This window comes from Falco biarmicus, chromosome 2, assembly GCF_023638135.1.
Source record: "Falco biarmicus isolate bFalBia1 chromosome 2, bFalBia1.pri, whole genome shotgun sequence".
Taxonomy (NCBI): Eukaryota; Metazoa; Chordata; class Aves; order Falconiformes; family Falconidae; genus Falco; species Falco biarmicus.
Window position 1 is genome coordinate 85,746,840 of NC_079289.1, and position 20,767 is coordinate 85,767,606.

The following is a 20,767-nucleotide window of genomic DNA, read 5'->3' on the forward strand; positions in this document are numbered from 1 at the left end:
CACACTCTACACATCATAGCATCTGAACACTCCATTAACTGTGTTTTGACTGCAAAAACTACATTTGTCATGTCCAACTTACTCAGTCTTGTCTTGTCAATCATACTTCTATACTCTGATGATTTGCTTCTCTCATTTGTACTCTTCAGTTATTCTTTCTTGCAGAGTATTGCCCAAAAGTAATTATACTCTTCTTGTTGGGACTCACCTCTATGTTATTCCCATTATAACAGCATCTTCTATATGTGTTATACACTTTTCTTCTTGTTTTGCAAAGGTTGGACATCATTGGCACCTTTTTTTTTTTTTTTTTTTTTTTTGTGCTTTTAAAGATGTGTACTTCAACTTCATTTCTCTAATCTTCTGGTACTTCATTTATCCTTTCAGAGTTTTCAAAGCTAACCACTAACAGTTCTAAAATGGTTTCAGAAATGTTTTTTACGTCTGCTAGAATCATGTTTCCATTTAAAAGAATAACTTACCAGAATGTTCTCTAAATGTTTTATTTTCTCCATACATTAGACAGAGATCTGACTCCTTAGGCATTGATAGGAAACACAAAAATAAGCAATTATGAGGTTAAACTGAGCACCATTCTTAAGAGCTGTCAGGCAAGATAAGTAGCATTTATAGAAACAAAAATCAGAAAACCTAATACTCCAAGAAGAGCTGGCAAGCTGTTCTTTACAGTTCAAGAAAGCCAAATTCGCTAAATCCTAGGTTCCTACCCAGGTGATTTCGGTGTAAGAGTTATGTGAAAGACTCATTAATTACAAAGGTAATCTAGTATACTTTGAGTTCATAATGTATTAACTTACAAAAAAGCAGAGGGTGATTAGAAGTTCACCGTTTGGCCTGAATCATGACATATTGTCATCATCATCTTGTGCCACTGCAGAACTCGTAGGGTTGCTGTGAAGTGCAGGCCTTTTTATGCAGTTGATCCTGGTGAAATCCATTGTAGAAAACTGATGTTCTGGGCTAAATTTAAACTTTGTTTTCAGGGAACAAACAGTGAAAGAAAACTAAGGTATTGTAGTTGCCCTTGTCTTCAGATCTACCACTCACTGCTGAAGGATTTACTACTCTGGCTGTTCAGTCACCCAGTACTAGTAGTGCCTGGTGTTATTTCATTGGAGAATGTGCAATATGGATAGAGGAATGTGGAGGTAGTAGAGGATAGTATAACTACTTAGTTTATTTTGTATAGCATGTTTTGCATAGCATGTTCTGCTTAAAAATGTCTATGAGAAGGGAGCAGCATATTTATTTTCTGGCACCCTCCAAACTAGGGAGAAAACCTTCTCTCTGGGAGAAAATAAATAGGCTTAAGTGGGAGCATCTTCTGAGAGTCCAGTGGGAAAGAAAAGGACATTACCCCTGGGCTGGGGCATGCAGCCTCGCACTGCAGGAGTGCCTGCGAGAGCAGGGGACACTGCCCCAGCCAGCCTTCAGGGTTCGCCTGCGTCTGCCTACCATAAATGCTGCCTATCCCTCAGGATGCCACTGAAATGTGCTCGGTGGGAAGGAAATCTTGTGAGGAAAGGACCAACCCTGCAAGGTCAGAAAGAGGTATAAAAATCTCTTTCTGTTTACTATGTATCATCCAAGTGTACTCTTTTTAAGGAACTACCTGTCTCTAGTGTATCACCCTCTGTTCCCATAAATCTTTGCTTTAGAATGGAAAGCCTTTCTATGTCCTCTGTTAAGTTTCCCATGGAGAAAATAGGGCATGTTTCTACTTGAGGATGTGGCTATTTTTTTGTCATGGAATGAAAAAAAACCTTTCTGTACAGGAACAGGTTTTATAAATCAGGTTTGTAAGAAGTAAACAGAAATTTAGTGAATCATTTTTCTGCAATGGACTTTAAAGAGAAAACAGAAGGGAAAAAAAGGAAGTGTGGATAATTATAGCAACTTTATTTTAACCTAATCCCTTTGCTGCCACAGTGTTTAATGAAGTGTAATTTATAGTATTTAGTGTACTTTTTGTGGAAGTTTATACATTGAATTGAGACTAGTAAATTCCCGCTCTTACTATGGTGCATGCCCATAGGAAATACTTCACCTATTTGTTGCTCATTCTAAGTTCAAGTGACATCAGGGTTCCTTGTCCCATCTTGGAATGTGTTTATGTATGTATCACTTCTATCTTTCTTCTTCTGGATTTATGCAGCTTTTGAGAAATAATTCTCCTGATCTTGGTGGTATAGTTAATACTGACTGTGAAGCAGTTCCTCCCTGTAGTACGAATTTCTGGCAACTAATATAATACAGTACAGTGGAGTCTGGCAACATGAAATTAAGATGTCTTGGAGGATAATGTGCACTATAAATACATTGCCTGTGATCTTGCCCCATTCCTGAAGTAACAGAACCAACAGTGTCGTCTTCCTTCCTAAGGAGCAATAAAAAGAGACAAGTTTCTCCCAATTCTGGGGTGGAAAATTGTATGCCTGAGGTGCCATGAGAAAGCAGTTTCACCATTATGTTTTCCAGAACATCTTTGTCTTGCAAACATTTTTTCAGGTTGCTGATAGTACATCAACTGAAACTGTTGGCTGTTTTTGTAGCATAATCCTTTCGATGTTACACATACTAAAATCTGTGTTTGCCTATTAGATGTGCACTCCACCTAACCTTGTCTTTTCAGCCATTATTCAACAATGTGTGTGTGTGCGTGCGTGTGTGTATATATATATATAATGGTTTTGTATTTTAATCTTTTGATTATAAAAAAAATAAAACCTTCCTTTTAATTAAATACCCAGCATTAGGAGGTTAGGTTTGAAACCCACCCACCGCCACACCACACCTCATACACGTGTCCTCCCCCTGCAAAATACTTTCCATGGTTATGATTTTGCTGGATATTGCTGACTGCTATTTCTTTCATTTCTTTTTTTTTTTTCTTTCTTTTTGTTTCTTTTGACTGATTTTCTAATGATGGTATCAGCTGTTGATGGGAAGTGACATTAATCAAGCCTTCTAGTTCAATTTTCTGTTACAAGTAATGTTACAGCATTTGTTTATATGCCCTGTTACTGTTTAATTAAATGCTGTTCTCAAAGCATGAGAGTGCAGTTAGGTTTGTGATAATTTTCAAATGAGACAAATGGTCATGTTGGATTTTTCTTTTCTCTGATCCAGGATAGGAAAGGTTTTTCCAAGAACTGGCTACACTGCCAATTCTTTTTCCTGCCAGTACAGAAAGACTCTGCATTTCACTCTTCATCTTTTGTAAAATTAAGACTAGCAATTAAGAGAAATAATGCATAGCTTGCCCTTGGGACTGCAATCTTTTTGTTCTAGAAGTGGTCCTCATGAGAATAGGCACAATCAGTGCTTTTGGTCTTGTCACTATAATTAGGTTTTACATATATTTATATTTTAGTTTTTACATATATATCTGTATGTGTGTACATATATATAAATTTTGCAAATTATTAAACTTCCTGAAAAAATGCCAGGGATGGCAAATGGGAATCCTTAACCTGTAGGACAAAGTAATTGATGCCCAGTAGTATTTATTAGTTACGGACTCTACATTATATTGTGATGTTTTAGAAATGAAATGAAGGCAGGTTTTAGTCTTTATTAAAAGACAAAATAGGCAAGAGCCACTGAGAAAAGCAGAGGTGGTAATAATAGAAATGGAAAAAGGAAATCAGTGTATTCTTGTGGATGTTTAGAAGTCAATGGAATAAGTTAATGAGTCAAAGTGGACAAAAAAATTAAAATGGTCATGTTAAATTTGAATGAAAAGGTTCATCACAGGCTTGTGTTCTAAATTCTCTTATCTGTTTAGGACTGTTTTAATCTTTCTGCCTGTGAGCAGCAGTGACATATAGAAAAAAATCTCTCCTTGCAATAATTCTTGGTAACTTTTCTTTTAAGTTTTCCTGTAATGTGTTTGTTCTTTCTAATTCTGCATTTTGATGCTAGAGTAGGTGATGCTTCATCTCTCTCCTGCACAGCTATTTAAAAAAGTAAGATAGCACAATCTCCATGCAGTGTCCCATAATACCTAATTGCTTAAACAATACTCTTATCTGTACTGTGCTGTTCTGACCTCTGTTCAATTACATGGTTTCCAGAATGACTCTGAGGTTGTACAAAGTAAACTGGAAAATACAACCCAAAATTGGTTAATTGATAGGTTCAGAAGCAAGCAATTGAAATGCTCGATGTGACATAGCATATTTTTCTAACCTTCTGACTTCTTCTTCCTTGTATATACACTTCTGACTTCCATGACATAAAGAAATTTTTTGGCATCAGGACCTAACTAATGCTGAGTCACCATGAACAATTTGATCTGTGCACTGCACAAACACAGAGGATAATCCTGTACCATTCTAGTATGCTTCAAGGGGGAATTTTTAAACTTAGACAAGGAGAAAATAAATAGTCCAAAATAAACTGTTAAATAGACATTCTCTCCTTGATTGCATGGTCCTTTGCATTGACTGTCTTTGCTTTCTCAAAATTAAAATACCGTATTTAGAAAAATTCTACTACTTGCTCCAAATACTGTTGGCCAAGAGAACTCAAAATATGAAAAAATGGAAAACATTAAATTGATAATTTAAAATTAAATTATCATCAAAACTGGCAGCTTTCTGTCAGTCATTTTAATACTATAAACGCTGTGCTTCAGAAAAATATTTTATTTCTCTAAATAGTACTGGATAATTTAGACTCACAAATATATTTTTGCAATTAAGTGTAGTAATGACAATAGTTTTCTGTATTTATCTAAAACTTTTTCTCTTAAAATTTACTTTAATACCTTTCCAGTGTAACTCATGAAAACCTGCTTTCAACACAGTGTTGTAATATACATTATAATGGTATACAAATCCTTATAACCATGTAATACGCCTGTAGACAGTATACAGTGTACACAGCTTTGTGCTTGAACAATGAAAATGTGGTAAAAAATACTTATATATTCATTTTTACTTATAATCAAACTTTAAAGGATCAAATTGTAATTTAAAAAACCCTTTTCATTTACATAATCTTTTGTAGTCTTTTGAACTACACAGTTTTTATATTTTACAAGTTACTGTAGTGTAAGATGAATGAATTTGCACCTATTTAAACTTATAACTAGTCTGCAGAGTATCTGAGAACTGCTTGTATAGCATTGAAAAAGATATTAAATCTAAAATCACTTTTCATGCAAGAGTAATGGCCTCAAATACTTTTCCTGGTGGGAACATACCTTGTCTTTTTTCATAGGATAATTATTCTCAATAGTATTTGTCTAGCAGTTCTGTTAATAAGTTTCCCATTTTCTAACAATTTAAACATAAAAATATGTTAATTGCTCTAAATTATGTTGTATCAATATATTTTATGGGAATTCTTTTCTATTACATTGTGCTAGCCAACACTGCTTATGTTAATTTTTTCTTGTAACGGTGATTTATGGTGAACCAACAAGGCAGGTATTTTTTTGTCATGACATGACTGCACACTGGTTTTGCAGAAAGACATAACCAGAAATGTGTGTTAGAAAATGGATTAAGTTACTGTATTAATCAGCTACATGTCGTTGTGCATTTAGCATATATACAGATACTGAGCATTGATACTGGTCAGTAATATGCCACAAATTGAATACTCTTTTAGATATAACACTGTTCTGTGAGATGAAGATGTTACACGTACGTGATACTTCAAACAGTTTTCTATCAACTCGCCTGATCATACTGTGAAAATAGTAAGAAATAAGAATAATGAAGCCAAATCACTTTTCTATTTGTATTTTTCTTTTCTATGATTAATTTTTAATTTTCTTCCCAATGGAAACAGTTGTTTTCCTTCAGAAGAAAGAAATCTTTTGTTTCATAAAATTTAATGACTTTCCTTAGTAATATTATGTCACTAGCATCACAATGTCAGTGTTATATATGTTTGAGCAGAAGGTTTTATTATGATCAAGAAAAGCTAAACTGAATCATTTGCAGGGTGGTAAACAAGTAATTCTTTGAATAATTTCTGCTAATGATCAGGTATGTAGTGCACTACTTAAATATAAATATTTTTCAATATCAACTGTTCCAAGTAAATATTAATAACATAAACATTTTCTTCAAACCGTTCTGATTACTGTCTTTATTTTTCAATAGAAAATACAATCTGAATTAACAAGTCATGAGATTAGTTTGGAAGAGATGAAGAAACGAAACCGGGCTAAAGATGCTGGCAAAAGAGTGCTTTCCCAAATTGATGTGGCACAGGTATGCAAGTTTTATTTCCCCCATTTTTCCTTTACCCATGCAAACAAACAGCATGAGTAGTACTATTACTATATTATGAAGTAATACCATTACTATAGTATGAAGTAGTCTTAGGGTTTCTCTTTCGTTTTAGCGGCTCCTTTCTAGCCAGGAAATTAAGAATGGATAAACCATAGCATCTATATCTTCTTACTGCCCATTTTACTATTACAGCCTTCCTATCTAGTTGGCCACAGTTCTAGGGTACGCATCGCTGATGGAAGCAACCGGTAGCGGCACTATATAAGGGGGGTTTTGAATGTGCTGTGACTGCAAGAAGTAAAACTACAGTGAGGCTTTTTGGTATATCTTTTGAGTATATTTTTAAATACTTGAAATATCTACAGTTAAGTATGTTATAGTATTTGGAAATATTTGGTAGAAGTTGATTTGAAAGTCAAATCTATGCTGGGCAGTGCATTGCAGTCATCAATTTAAAATGTTAGCTAAAGCATTATTTTATCTAGCTTAATAGACATACAGAGAGACCTGCCTGAAACTGAAGATGATTTAATTAATAAGGAGCAATACATATTTTTACCCATTAATCGGTGATGGGTTCTTCACTGTTTTGCTGGTTTAGGTTTTGGCATTAGTGCCAAAGTTGCTTAGGTTTCAACATAATTTGTCATAAATCATTAGGAAAGACACAGAATTTTGCTATGATATTAACAGTAAACAAGGCCATCTTTCTCTTCATCTCTGTCAAATATTTCTAGGTAACTTAGCTTCAGTTTTATATTTTATTATGGATAACAGTAATGGTTTTTAACAGTTAATTAATTTTTAATTAACAAGTCAAAAATTGTGGGGTTTTTTTCCTCTTACCTACAGGACTAGTTTTTCTTTGCTGAGAATATTTGTGTTTCCCTTATTTTTCAGTCTTTCTTCACACTAACTTACCTTCTGATGGTCTCCATGGCAGCTGTGAAGTTGCCCATATTTCATCCGTGAAATGCAGGCATCAGATGACTTTGTATCTATATGTTTATAAATTCAACAGCATGTAAGGGAGCATTGCCATTTCTAGGTGCTTCCTTTTTTTTTTTTTTTTCTTAATCCATTTTTTCTGCAGGTATTTTTTTCTTCAAAATGATTCTTTTGATGATCATGTGAATCAGTTTTAGTTTTGACAAACTAGAGGAGTCATTTTGAGAATCTGTTTTGCTTTCATGAGATAGAATATGAGCAAAAATTAGCAAATTTACATGATTTATGCAAATGTCAACTACCAAAAAGGGTAAAAGCTGAACCCTTTGTTCCAAATATTTATGACTATATTTGATTTTAGGCCAGTGACTCTCCTGAATTCTTCTCCATCATCATGCAGTACCTTTAGTGGTAAATCATATTTCACAAGTTTTGTCTTCACTTACTTTTTTCCTGAAGAACATTCTCACTTACAAAGAAATACTGCATGCATTATTATTTTTTTTGTGCTAAGTAACATTTCTAATTTGACATGTATTTATTCTAATATCAGTTTAATTACCTAGACAGAAAGTAAACAATTATGAAAATATGTAACTTCAATGAGATTGTGAAACAACTGTTAAGCAGCAAAATTTATCCTGACTGTTTGGATTACTATATGTTGAAAGTTAAGTTCTGACTTTTAAATCTAAAAGAAAAAAAATTATTAGCAAATAAAAATCTATTTCTGCCATAGTGATTTAAGACCTAGTTAGTCCTACCAGGCTAAAAATTGTTACATGAAAGTGAAATCTTGTCTGAGGAAGGGATATTTTTTGAAATCCAATTGCAAATTCTTTGTGGAAAGAAAATGTACAGCAGACAAATTACATTCCTGTCTCTTTATTACTTACATCTGTCTTTTAAGGTAAACACACTTGTCAGAGTAAAAAGATATTCAGTTGACACTCTTAGCACAGTAAAAATTCCTAGTGATATTTTAACTTTATTTAATGTAACAAAACATAAAATAGTGTTAAATCTCTAAAAATACTGTATTAACTGTAGTTTTGCTTTTGAATAACTATGGATTCTTTGTTTCTCATCAAGCCATTTTGCTCAAGACAAAAAATAAATGATACCGACTTAGTTGTGGTCTTTCCTTCTCTCCCATCCACTGTTGCTGTGCTCATTATCTAGGCCAGCCAGGTTTACCTACTGACCATGATGTTTCAGTGTTGTAATCAATTCAGCTGCTGATGTGAGGCAAATTCAGCTGGCTACACGTTTTAAGTATTTAAGAATTCTGATGTTTCTTCTTAGAAAGGACCCATTTAGCTCAACACTGTATCTTCAGTGGTAGCCAGAATACAGGTGCAGTAAGGTGGATGGTTTAATGATGCTTCCCAGTGATCTGCAGCCAAGCAACTTCTGGGCCAGAGATATTTAAAAACTCATGTCTAAATGCTCTCAGAAGTCTTGTAAAGTGATGGAATCTTCAACTTCATTTAACATCTAGTTACACATTATCTCAATGCTATGCAAAGATGTCCTTCCTTTTGTTCATTTTGGTTTCCCTGTGTAAGAGTTTTACTTGGAGTCAACTTTTTAGTGAATTTTGAGAAACAGTTAACAATCATTTGCTAGTCAACTTTTTGCATACCACTAATTTTTGTCCTCCTCAGTTGTCTCTTCCAGACTGACTAGTAAGTCAAATCATACCAAGACCTTTAAATATATAGCTTTGATAGTCCTGTTGTTCTTTATACATTTTCTATTTTTACAGTAAGTTTTTTGAGATGAGGTGATCAAATCTGTGCACATTATTCAGGCACAATATAACTTTGTACAAGGCCTTTTTATTTTCTTCTTTGTTCTTTCCCTGACTGCTTTTAAATTTTGAGCTGATTTTTTTTTAAAACTGTTGGAGGTAAATATAAGCACATAATATGACTGTTATAGTTACCTATTGTAACTCAAGTGAGAGTGCAAATAGATATTTTAGATCCCACTTGTATATCAAGCTTAGTGTTTCTTTTGTGATATTTATTACTTATTTTTTGGATTAATAAAATACAATTTGCTTGGATTTTTCCTACAGATCCTCAATACTGTGCAATCCTTCAGTCACTCTTCACAGATGGCTTTAATTTTCTCTACAGTTAATACTGTCATTCTCTCTCTTTTCTAAATCATTCTTAATGTATTGACCAACACAAACTGTAACAGAAACTGATGTGGCAAGGCAAGCTTCCCACAGAACTTGATCTCCATCAAGTTGAAGTGTCACAAGAGGATGAAAAACTAATTAAACATGTTTTTAGTGCATGATAACACACAACAAATAAGACCACTTATTTTATTGTAAGACCTCTGTCTCCTATTTTTATTCAATTGTTCCCTTATTTAGCTTGGGAAAGACTTCTTTCTTACCCTATTGGATGTCAATTTCATTAAGAGTATTTAATGAAGGCAATTGTTTGAAGGAGTTGCTGGAAATCTACAGAGTTTTCTGTGTTACCCAGAATTGTCTTCTGCTCATCATTCTTGCCTCCTTCACAGAAATCTGATAGATGTGGGAAGCATTTTAATAATGCCTATGTATAGGCTAGTTCTATTCCTTATTGCAGTTTTTCTCAAGTTTGTATGGTACAGACAACACTGTATTGCTATAAAGTGTCCTGGATTTGAAGAAAAAAAAATCAAAAGTGTGTTTGCAAATGTTGAGTTCCTATTTAATTACTTATCCATTTCTTGGTGACATTCTTTCTTGTTTTTCAAAGAGTAGAAAAACTTATTTTAGTAGAACTTTGCTCTGCATTTCTACAGAGAAATCAGTTCTTAGTCAAGTAGATAATTAAAATGCCCTTTCATTGCTTTATTTTTAATTATTTCCCCTCCCCCTGAGGTAAGGAACATGTGAGCAAGCTATATAATTAATGCACAAAGATAACAAATTTTGAAAATTACAAAATTAGAAGCCATGCTTGTCATAGATTTTTCTGCTTTCAAATTACTTTATTTTTACTCTAGGTTATGCTTTTTAAAATTGAAACAGAAATCAGTTTTATACTTTAACTTTCAGGTTTTGTGCTAGACCTACTTACTACCCAGACACTTGATTTGTGTTTCTTTGAGGGGCTAAATGATTCGCTTCTCATACCAGGAAGCAGCAACAAGGTAGAGCTGATGAGTGTCCAGTCTGGAATGTGGATGTGTTATATGCAAGCCATTAAACCTCCATTCTCACCCTGTCCCCAACATTTTGCAAATTGTAAAATGCAGTTCAGCATAAGGGCTCTTTTGTCTCTGGCTCTGCTGCATCCAGTGCCCAGGATGATACAAAGAATCTTTTTTCTTCCTGTGAAGAGCAAGATTCTCTGCTGCTGGTAGTTTCCCAAAAAGTTTTAAATCATTTAAATAAGAAACAGCTGATTGATAATGGATTCTAAGTATTCTGAAACAGGTCTAAGACTTGTTTGTCTTCAGTGTTGTTTCAACATTTACTACTCACCCATGTGTACTTTTCAGAAAAAGCTACAGGATGTCTCTGTGAAGTTTCGGTTGTTTCAGAAGCCAGCCAACTTTGAACAGCGCCTACAAGAATGTAAAAGAATTTTAGATGAAGTGAAATTGCAGGTGCCCAAGATGGAGATGAAGAGCGTTGAGCAGGAAGTAGTACAATCACAGCTGGATCATTGCATGGTAAATATTTAAAGATGCTGTCTTTCTCTTTGTTTCCTGCCTGTTCTGCCTTTCAAACGTAAAGTATTTTCAAATATATTGGGAGATCTTAGAAAATATTTTAAGAAAGATTTAAGAGCAAAGTTACACAATGAAATTATAGGAAGCTTTTTGGTTAGAGTTCAGATTTTTCAAGGAGAAGAGAAGAGAGAGGAGGGGTTTATTCTCCTTGTCTTACTTCTCTTGTTTGCAAATGAGGTTAGAAGGATATTGTACACTTAACATTGTATTCAATTTCAAAGATTCCCAGGATATACTAATGTGGTGAAATAGTTCTACTGTAAGACAGTAACTTTTTCCTTTCTATCTGTTGCTTTCTTCTTCTGTCATGGCAAAGGCCTCTCAGAAGCATGGGACACTAATTCACAGAATCACAGAATGGTCGGGGTTGGAAGAGACCTCTGGAGATCATCTAGTCCAACCTCCTACTAAACCAGGTTCTTCTAGAGCAGGTTGCACAGAGTCATGTCCAGGCAGGTTTTGAATGTCTCCAGAGAAGGAGACTCCACAACCTCTCTGGGCAGCCTATTCCAGTGCTGTGTCACCCTTAAGGTAAAGAAGTTCTTCCTCATATTCAAAAGGATCTTCTTGTGTTGCAGTTTGTGCCTATTGCCCCTTGTCCTGTCATTTAGCACTACTGAAAAGAGCTTGGTCCCATCCTCTTGACACTCACTCTTAAGATATTTGTAGACACTGATAAGATCCCCTCTCAGTCTTCTCTTCTCCAGGTTAATCAGGCCCAGCTCTCTCAGCCTTTCCTCATAAGGGAGATACCCCAGGCCCCTCATCACCTTTGCAGCCCTCCCCTGGACCCTCTCCAGCAGTTCCTTGTCTCTCCTGAACTGGGGAGCCCAGCACTGGACACAGCACTCCAGATGGGGCCTCACCAGGGCAGAGCAGAGGGGCAGGATTACCTCCCTTGACCTGGTGGCTGTGCTCCTCCTAATGCACCCCAGGATCCCACTGGCCACCTTGGCCACCAGGGCACACTGCTGGCGCATGGGCAACTTGCTGTCCCCTAGAACTGCCACATCCTTTTCCACAGAGCTGCCTTCCAACCAGCAGGTCAGCCCCCAGCCTGTACTGGTGCATGGGGGGGGTTGTTCCTCCCCAGGTGCAGGACTTCACACTTGCTTTTACTGAACTTCATTGGGTTCCTCTCCGCCCAACTCTCCAGCCTGTCCAGGTCTCACTGAACGGCAGCGCAGCCTCCTGGTGAATCAGCCACTCCTCCCAGTTTGGTATCATCAGCAAACTTGCTGAGGGTACACCGAGTCCCTTCATCAGGACATTGATGAGTAAGTTGAACAGGACTGGACCCAGTACTGACCTCTGGGGAACACCACTAGATACAGGCCTCCAGCTCGATTCTGCACCATTGATCACAACTAAGTGATTGAAAAAAACTGAAAAAAATCAAAAATATGGATTTATGTGGAGAACACTAAAAATTAAAACATGTTGTCCGGAATTCAGGATGAAAACCAAAGTATGAGTTACAAAAATGGGGGAAAAAATATTTTTAAAAGATTAAAAATATCAAAATGTTCTTATTTCAGTGAATTTTCAAACAATGGTCATGCACTTTCACTATGTATGAAGGCCAGTCAGGATCCCTTTCTAATTCCTTCTTTCTATCTTGCATATGCATTTACCTCCCTGGATTGGCTCAGTTTTCCACAATATGCTACGGTCTTGGAACTCCGTTATGTAACCAAAAGAGATATTTCAGTGCACAAGTCTATTCTAGCCAGGAAAAACAAATCATAAAGGAAAACCATAGATTAGAGCTTCCATGAGGTGGCATGATGTGACTTTCTTACTGTTCAAGAGCAAAAGATAACCTGAATATGTACTAAAGAATACAAGGAAAATATTTATGTATCCCTTCAGATTCCTGTAATCCTGTACACCTTTACTGTTGTAGGGAAGTAAAGATAAAGATGAACACTGTGTACTTGATAATAATAAAGTGGAGATCTTAACAGCAAAAGTCAGGACAATCAGATCCTTGTCTCCAGCTTTTTGTTTTCCTGGGGCAATGGCATGCCTGAAGATATTTCCCCACCCCCAGCCCCCCAACCTCTTTCAGTTCTAAAAGTAAGATTTTAGATTAAAAAATAAGCATGGAACTAGTCAATGTTATTTCTTTACATATCTTGGAGTTTTCTTAAATGCAATGACCATTAGATTCACATTCTTATCAAAATGACACAGTAATTAGATGCACTGTACTAAATTAATCTATCTTCACTCAGCAGCTAGTTTTTTCAGCCCTGCCATATTCTGTGGAAGACTTACAGTGTTTTTAGAGCATCTTTATCTCCAAAGAATCTCATACTGTTTCTATTTACAAAATCTAGTCATAGTATCCCGTCAGATGTTAGCCAATGTACATCATGCAACCTGTTGACAGGTTTTTAGTGATGAAGAATATATATTTATCATATTAAGCACATAGAAAGGACATGAACTATATACATACTATCTTTAAGTAAATAAAATAATAACCATGTTAAGAATCAGCTTGATAAATAAGTTTAGATTATGGAGAAAATGCACTTGGGATTATTTTGTTGTCAGATCTGCTGGAGAAAGTCTTGTCTTTACTGTCCGGACATACTAGACACAGATTTTTCATTGCAGGAGATAATGCTACTAAAAGAAAAACTCAAAAAATTACAGACTAAAAAATACTGCGTAATTTTTTTGCAGTTCTGTCTCAGTATACAGGGCAGTAAATTTATTTTTCAACACATAATGGCAAAATGCTGGAACACAGATTTCAGCTAGACTTCTCAACACTTAAGCTTCTCAACATCTTTGTTTGCCATTCTTCACTTAGCTGTGTGGTAGTGAACACTGTGTGTCTCTGTGGAGTCTTTTTTCCACTGTGGAATTCAGTGGAATTTCCAATCCATGGCAGAAATTTTTATTTAAAATAAAAATAAAAAATAAATTAAACTTCCACTCTACTTACATGAATGTTATTTGGGGCTTTATGTGGCTGTTAAACGGGTTGAGTTACCAAGTAATTCTTTTAGATGATGGTACCAAATTTCTGCATATGGAAAGAAAGAATGCATTCATTTTTCTTAGTGTCATTTATTTGTATTATTAGGGAAGTGTACAGTGTTTACAGATTGCTTGGATGCCATCACTTACTGAGCAGCTGTTTATCCCTTATTTTTTGCTTCGTCATTAAAATAATTCAGGAAAATGAAGTGAATTATATAGTTTATTTTGGCTTGACCTCATAATGCTACTTTTTTGTGTTTGGGTGTTTCTTTAACAAATTATTTAATTTTTTGAACAGCATTAACACTTAGTATATGGGAAAATCCTCTATCCTACCAGTCTCTTGATTTAGTAGCATGAAAAACTGTCAGATTTTTAAATTAATTTAGTGGCTATTTGTAGTTTAAATGCATCCAACAAGCCACAAGAATTGCTGTTGTTTTAAATACTGCCTTATCTAAATCAGTTTGGAAAGAACTTTTGTCATATCTTGAAACAATTAGATGACATGTACTTTCTTATCTGTACCATTTCTACCATAGTTTTTGGTGACAAGTCTTTGAAGACACTATTAGTAAAGATAGGCTGTCCTGAATTTCTTAATTTGAGTTCTACTTTAGAAACTGATTAATTTTTTCATATAAACTTTTTTTTTAAATACATGCACACACTCAGAGTGAGTTTCCTCTATTCTCTGGTCACATGCCATGGTACCTCTCAACTCCTTTAGCTTTCAAATGGGATGGAAGGTGCTTAGAGTCATGCATGATGGTGTTTTGATACAGAAAACAATGCAAAGGCTTCTAGTGCATCTTTCTAATATCTTGAATAGTCTTTTCTGGTTTACTTATTTCAGTGGTGGTGTTTCACTTTCATATTTCTGTTTAATTAGAAATTATATAAAAGCCTGAGTGAAGTGAAATCTGAAGTGGAAACAGTGATAAAAACTGGAAGGCAGATTGTTCAAAAGCAGCAGACAGAGAACCCAAAAGAACTGGATGAAAGGCTTACAGCTTTGAAGTTGCAATATAATGAATTGGGTGCAAAGGTAAGCTCTGTTTTTAATAAAAACTGTACTCTCGTTTTAAGTGGAAAAGTGAAGAGTAATCATGGTATGGTAAGTAAACGTAGTTTGTTATTGGTTCCTTTCAAGGCCCTCACATTTTCTAAAAGGTGGGACATAAAGAAAGGAAGCAAAGACAATCATCACTATGGCTATTCAGTTGCTCTGAGAAAAAATAACCTTCTTGAACGATGTAAAACTGCTTTATTGCAGTTTAAAATTATACTTTCTTAATGTTTTAATTTATTTTTTCTTCTAGTTCATCATTTTTTAGGGATCAGAGGGGGATGTTGTTTCTTTTTGATGTCTCAAACTGTCACTTGTTTCTAAACACTTCAGGTCAGAAAAATACTTAGATTTTGTTTGTGAGTTTTTCACATTTTACTTAAACATCTACTTCATGAAAGAGAAAATGCTACTTTTTAATTTCCTTCTGCTTCTGATGGTACAGCTCTTCAAGTATATAATTTCCATTTGTTGCTGTTCAAAAATCTATTGACCAAAGATTATTGCTACTGCAGCTTTCCTCAGGAGGCATTTGTGTACCACTCTGTTTTGCTGCTTCTGCACTCTTGACTACACGTGTTCAGTTACCATTCCCTGTGTTCTAACCATTCCCTGGTTTAAATGTCATGTACAATGCTGACTTACCTTTTCACAGTATCTTAATATATAAGCCACATAGAATATTGTTTAGTTATGATAGTGAAATAACTATCACATAGGTATACTTCTCAGATACCAGTGAACCCTTGTTAAGAATTTAATCTTTTGTCATCCTCTATTCAACAGGGATTATCAAATTTCTTCATGTTGGGCAAAAGTAAGCCATTATCCTTTGAGCGCAGTAATGAGGAAAGTATTGCCTTGGAATACAATTTTTTTTGTGTGTTTTTTTTTTAAATCTCATATTTATACATACTCAGTTTGACCACTTGATGAAAGTCAGCATATGATTGCGAGAACTACATGAAAATTTTCCCAATAATATTTTATATAATCTCAGTTTCGCCTACAGAAGAAGCCAAATAGTTCTCAAAATGTGGCAGACTTTTACCTTATAATGCCAATAAAAAGTTATTTACATATAATTAACACTGTAAAATCAATCTATTAATTTCTCAAGCACTGTCATTCCTTGTGTAAAATTTCCATCTATACATCACCTATTTCTTTTTCAAATCTTATACACTTAAATGCTGTTACCTGATGTTTCCAACAGGAAAATGTTTTCTTTACTCATTTTTTCCTAAAAGTCAACTAAACAGACAGTAGGAAAGACAGACTATTAACCAATATTATCAAGATTGTGATTGAAAAAAAAAAAATATTTGTACGTCAATCCCTAAAAGCTTTTTATTCTGAGTCTGCATTATCTGTGGAATGTGTTGTGGCTCCTAAAGCACAATGCTCTACAAGGACATTTTGAGCTCTGAAGAGGACTTGTGCCATTGTCCTAAAGAAGACTTCACACAACTAACTCAATTAACAACTATTCTTCTTTACTCTGTTTTCTTCTTCTTGCCCTCATTAAAAGTATCCACAGAAATTCTAAAACCTGGAGGATTAGAGTAAATTTGGTGCTGTAACAGCTGAATGAGCCTTGTGAATGACAGATACAGCTGTCTGTTTATTTCTAAAAGTTATATACTTAAAATATACAAAGCATGATAGAATGCAAATTATTTTTTCAGATTATAAATTATTAAAACCATCAATTTTTAGTAGCTAGGAAAATGAGCCCAGTATGTGGTTTAAATGCATAATGATAATCCAGCCCCTCTGTGTACAGTACAATAAAATAATAAGTTACATCACTTTTGACAGAGATAATACTAATTTTGGAAACCTGAATTAAAACAGTTCTCTCTCTTGCTAGAAAATAAAAGTATCAGGATACATCAGTCTTTTGAGTGTCAAGAAAACTAAAGAATCTGCTTGATTAAGATGTGGATAGCTATCATTTGAGAGTAGGTATTTGTTTTCTTCATTTTTTTAGAAAGGACTGTAATGTTTATTCCTGCACTATGTTTAATGTAACAGCAGACAGGTGCCATTGTTATAGGAAACCTCTCTTAACTAATGAAGAGATAAAAATGTGCCATTAGGAAGCCATTAGTGGTCTGAAGTGAGCCATATTGCAAATTAATGTTTCTCAAAAGTCTGCATTGCTGTGTTTAGCTTTGCTGTCCTAGATGTAATTTCTAAGATTTACTTTTACACAGCTTGGTAGTTAACAGTTTAAGAGTCACAAAAGCCCAGAAATATAGAACTAAAAGAATCAGCCATTATCAGCTCTAATTGATTGCACTGAGTCAAAGTCTTTTTAAGAGAAAACTGATTATAGTTATAACTATTAGTAAGTCTCAGGAGTGCAATGTATAGACTGAGGGAAAACATCTTCAAGCATAGACTCACTTATGTGATTTCATATTTCCTCCTTCAGGAAGCTCCCCTATATTTAAAACAATCCTTAAGCAGTTTGTTCAGCATATGGAATAGTTTAATTTAAACATGTTGAACAATGCAGAAGTGTTGGTGCTTTCAAATGGAAAGGAAAATTATTATAATTTTTTATAATTTCTGTAGAAACTCTGTTTTTTCTATATGTTTTAAGTATCATAACTTCAGATTCCCTGAGGCTAGGAACTCTTCCCCTTAAGGAGAAGGGAAAGGTCTGAGGTGATTTTATTTCTATTTGTTCCTTTTTTTTCTTTTTTTTCCTTTTCTTTTTCTTTTTGCATATACACATATGGATATAAATAACTCTGAATAGTCCTAATTGCTTAGGTAGTATCAGACCTTAAATCTCTCTTTGGTCAAGGAATGAGTTTTTTTCTGTTCAGAACATTGAGTTTTGCCACTGATTTTTAGCCAAATATGCTTTAAAAGCATGAACAACATTTTTGAAACTTTAGCAGTGGCCTCAGTGTAAATAGGTTTGAGATGAAATTGCATGCAAACTTAAGTGTCATTTGACTATCATAGTGTAGCGGTTGCATTTATGATAACTATCCCATGCCTGTGCTTGCTTATGTATTCACTTGTCTGCATTCTCTCTCTCTGACACAAGTACATATACCTATGTACATGCAAACATTGTATTACAGCTGAGGTAGCTGGTTAGTTGTGAGTGGCTGTGAAGCAGGGTGTATAGCACACTTGTGTCAGATCTCTCTATGGTAATTCATCAGAACAGGGAGCTGGACTCTAAAAGAAAGCGGCAGTAATAATGGTATTGCTGCCTTTGGAAGGGCATCGCATGCAGAAGGCCCAATTGCTTCCAGTCAGGTCTGTACTCACAGTCCCACTGCTGCACGGGAATTTTTGTCTGTAAGACTAAAATGCTGTAAAATACCTGTCTTTTGCTTTAAATACTTGCTTTCCTTTTTTCACCTTTCTTTATTACACTCAAGAATTCTTGAGAGTAAATTATTTAACAGCTAAAACACAGTAGTTTGATTCCAGTTGATGATACAGAAGGCCTTTAGAGGGCACTGTTTCCTATTTTTCTTTAGAAATACATCTTTACATTGGAAGTAGAAACAAATGGATTAATCAGTAACCGCTTAATGCATACAATGTATATGGAAATAGTGTAATATTATTGATATTATATACCGAATTTAGAGATGTATATAGCAACAGAAATACTCTGTGTTTGGGCACGTACCAGTAACTTCATTTTATAGTATACTGGGTGTTCAGAACTCTTACAAAGGCAATCACATTTCAGGTAGTGCACTTTGCATTGCACTGCTGGTAAGTACCTGCAAATAGGTATTTACAATGACTATTACTGCTCAGCAGAAGAAGAGGTGAAAAACAGGCATGAATTCCTGGCTCCATATGTGACTAAAATTCTAAAAAGCTGAATTTTATGGTCCTTCCCAGGGATTTATCTCTTGACCTGACTTTAAGTTCTGAGGTCTCATTTAATAAATTTAGCATACAAGAAAGCACATAAACCATATGCAGTGAAGAAGAAATGTTATGAGTTTTTAGTAGTAAGACTCTACAGAGTTATAATATATGATCAGGGACACTTTATTGCTTATTCCCTGGGCAAATCTGATCTGTTTACCCAGGGATAGAAAAAGCCATGTACCTAACCTTCTAACATCCTATTACATTTTAAAACCTCAAACTCTCCTTGGCAGTCGAGCTAGGAATCAACTTGATCATTCTGACTACTTGTACTCAAACAGTGTGAAAGCCCAAAATATTTTTCGTAGCTACTGATGCCAGTTTTGGATGCCAGACGCTACTGTAGACAGTTAATTTTTGGTTTAAAAATATTAAATAAAATTCAGTGGCCACAATCTCACTTGATTACTAATTGACATGCAAGGTAGTTAGTAATTTCTTTTAAATATTAGGGACCTAAAGAACACTTTTAATCCGCTTTCTTTGCTCAGGCTTTTTTTAAACTTCAGCACAACATAAGTTATTAATTTGTATTTTCTAACTGCTAGTTGCCTAATGTCTACTGTGGTGTAGGTTCTCATCTAAGATCTCTGCATTTACTCTTCTGCCTTCTGTACTAAGTATGTGGAACCTTCTCTCTCTCCCTGACTACGCTCAGAGGCTTGCAAGGAAAATTGTATTTTTCCTCTTCCTCCAGGTTACACCAAAATGCAGTGTAAGATAGTCAAGACAATATAAATACTCAGCCTTTCTTCCAGGTACCATGTGATATACTTAAAAGAACTTAACAAACACACCACAGATTGTCCATAGTACTTCATGTCCAAAATATTCAACACATTAAAAATTGAAGTTACTTGTGCTTCCTTAGTTTGAAATTGTTCAATAATTTCTGTGTTTCAAGATTTTGGGTTTGCTTTGGCATTTTTTTTTCTTCTTCTTTGTAATGTAGTTAGATAGAAAAATCTTGAGGATTAAATATCATTAAATGGCTATCTGTATGAAAATATATGCCTTGAAGGGTTTTGACATCTCTTTTGTGTCTCAAGGAAAGCCTGTTAATTCCATTGTTCCAAATTAATTTTCTATCCATGACTTTAAAATGAAGGAGGAGGTTTGCAGATGTCTACTGCTAGTTCAAACTCAATGTGTCTTTACACACATATTTTTCTGGTAGATGTTTGCATTCTTGCAGTCAAATTACAGATATTGAAAGAACTAAAGACAAGAGATGACTATATTAGAAGTGCAGCTTGGCTTGTGCGATTGCAAGTTAAGCTTTAATAGAGGTGTCATATAGAGAATGGTATATAAAAATCATGAAACCTCTTTGACTAAAGAGTTAAACACCAAAATTTTCTTTCTGCAGGTAACAGAGAAAAAGCAAGAGTTAGAGAAATGTTTGAAATTGTCCCGGAAGCTACGAAAAGAAATTAACGCTATAACAGAATGGCTTGCCGCAACAGATGCAGAATTGACCAAGAGATCAGCTGTGCATGGGATGCCTAGCAATTTGGATGCTGAAATTGCCTGGGGCAAGGTAACAACATAAAACTCACTGTACCTTTGTATATTTCAGTTTATGCCTATTACAGAAATATAGATTTATTTAATGATAAAGAAAGAGAATAAAATTTCTTGCATTTTAATTAGTGGAACTTTGTAACAGTTATGGCATTATCTTACCCTAACGTTAATACTCAGAAAAATTTAAACCATCTTGTCTCTGCATGTATCAATAGCACAATTCACTGTCATATTGCAGTAACCTTCACTGAGACGACTTTAAAGTTAGAATTTAATTTTTCAGAGT

General features: G+C 34.8%; 1 protein-coding gene across 12 annotated transcripts in view; it reads left to right on the top strand.

Annotated features, from left to right (window-relative positions):
• DMD (dystrophin) overlaps positions 1-20,767 on the top strand; it is a 1,162,034-nt gene that overhangs the window by 471,388 nt on the left and 669,879 nt on the right. For all 12 annotated transcript variants that reach the window (XM_056326975.1, XM_056326977.1, XM_056326978.1 and 9 more), the window contains 4 exons: positions 6,141-6,251; positions 10,734-10,907; positions 14,857-15,012; positions 20,324-20,494. In XM_056326975.1, the coding sequence (XP_056182950.1) occupies positions 6,141-6,251; positions 10,734-10,907; positions 14,857-15,012; positions 20,324-20,494 (612 nt within the window). The remainder of the gene's footprint in view (positions 1-6,140; positions 6,252-10,733; positions 10,908-14,856; positions 15,013-20,323; positions 20,495-20,767) is intronic.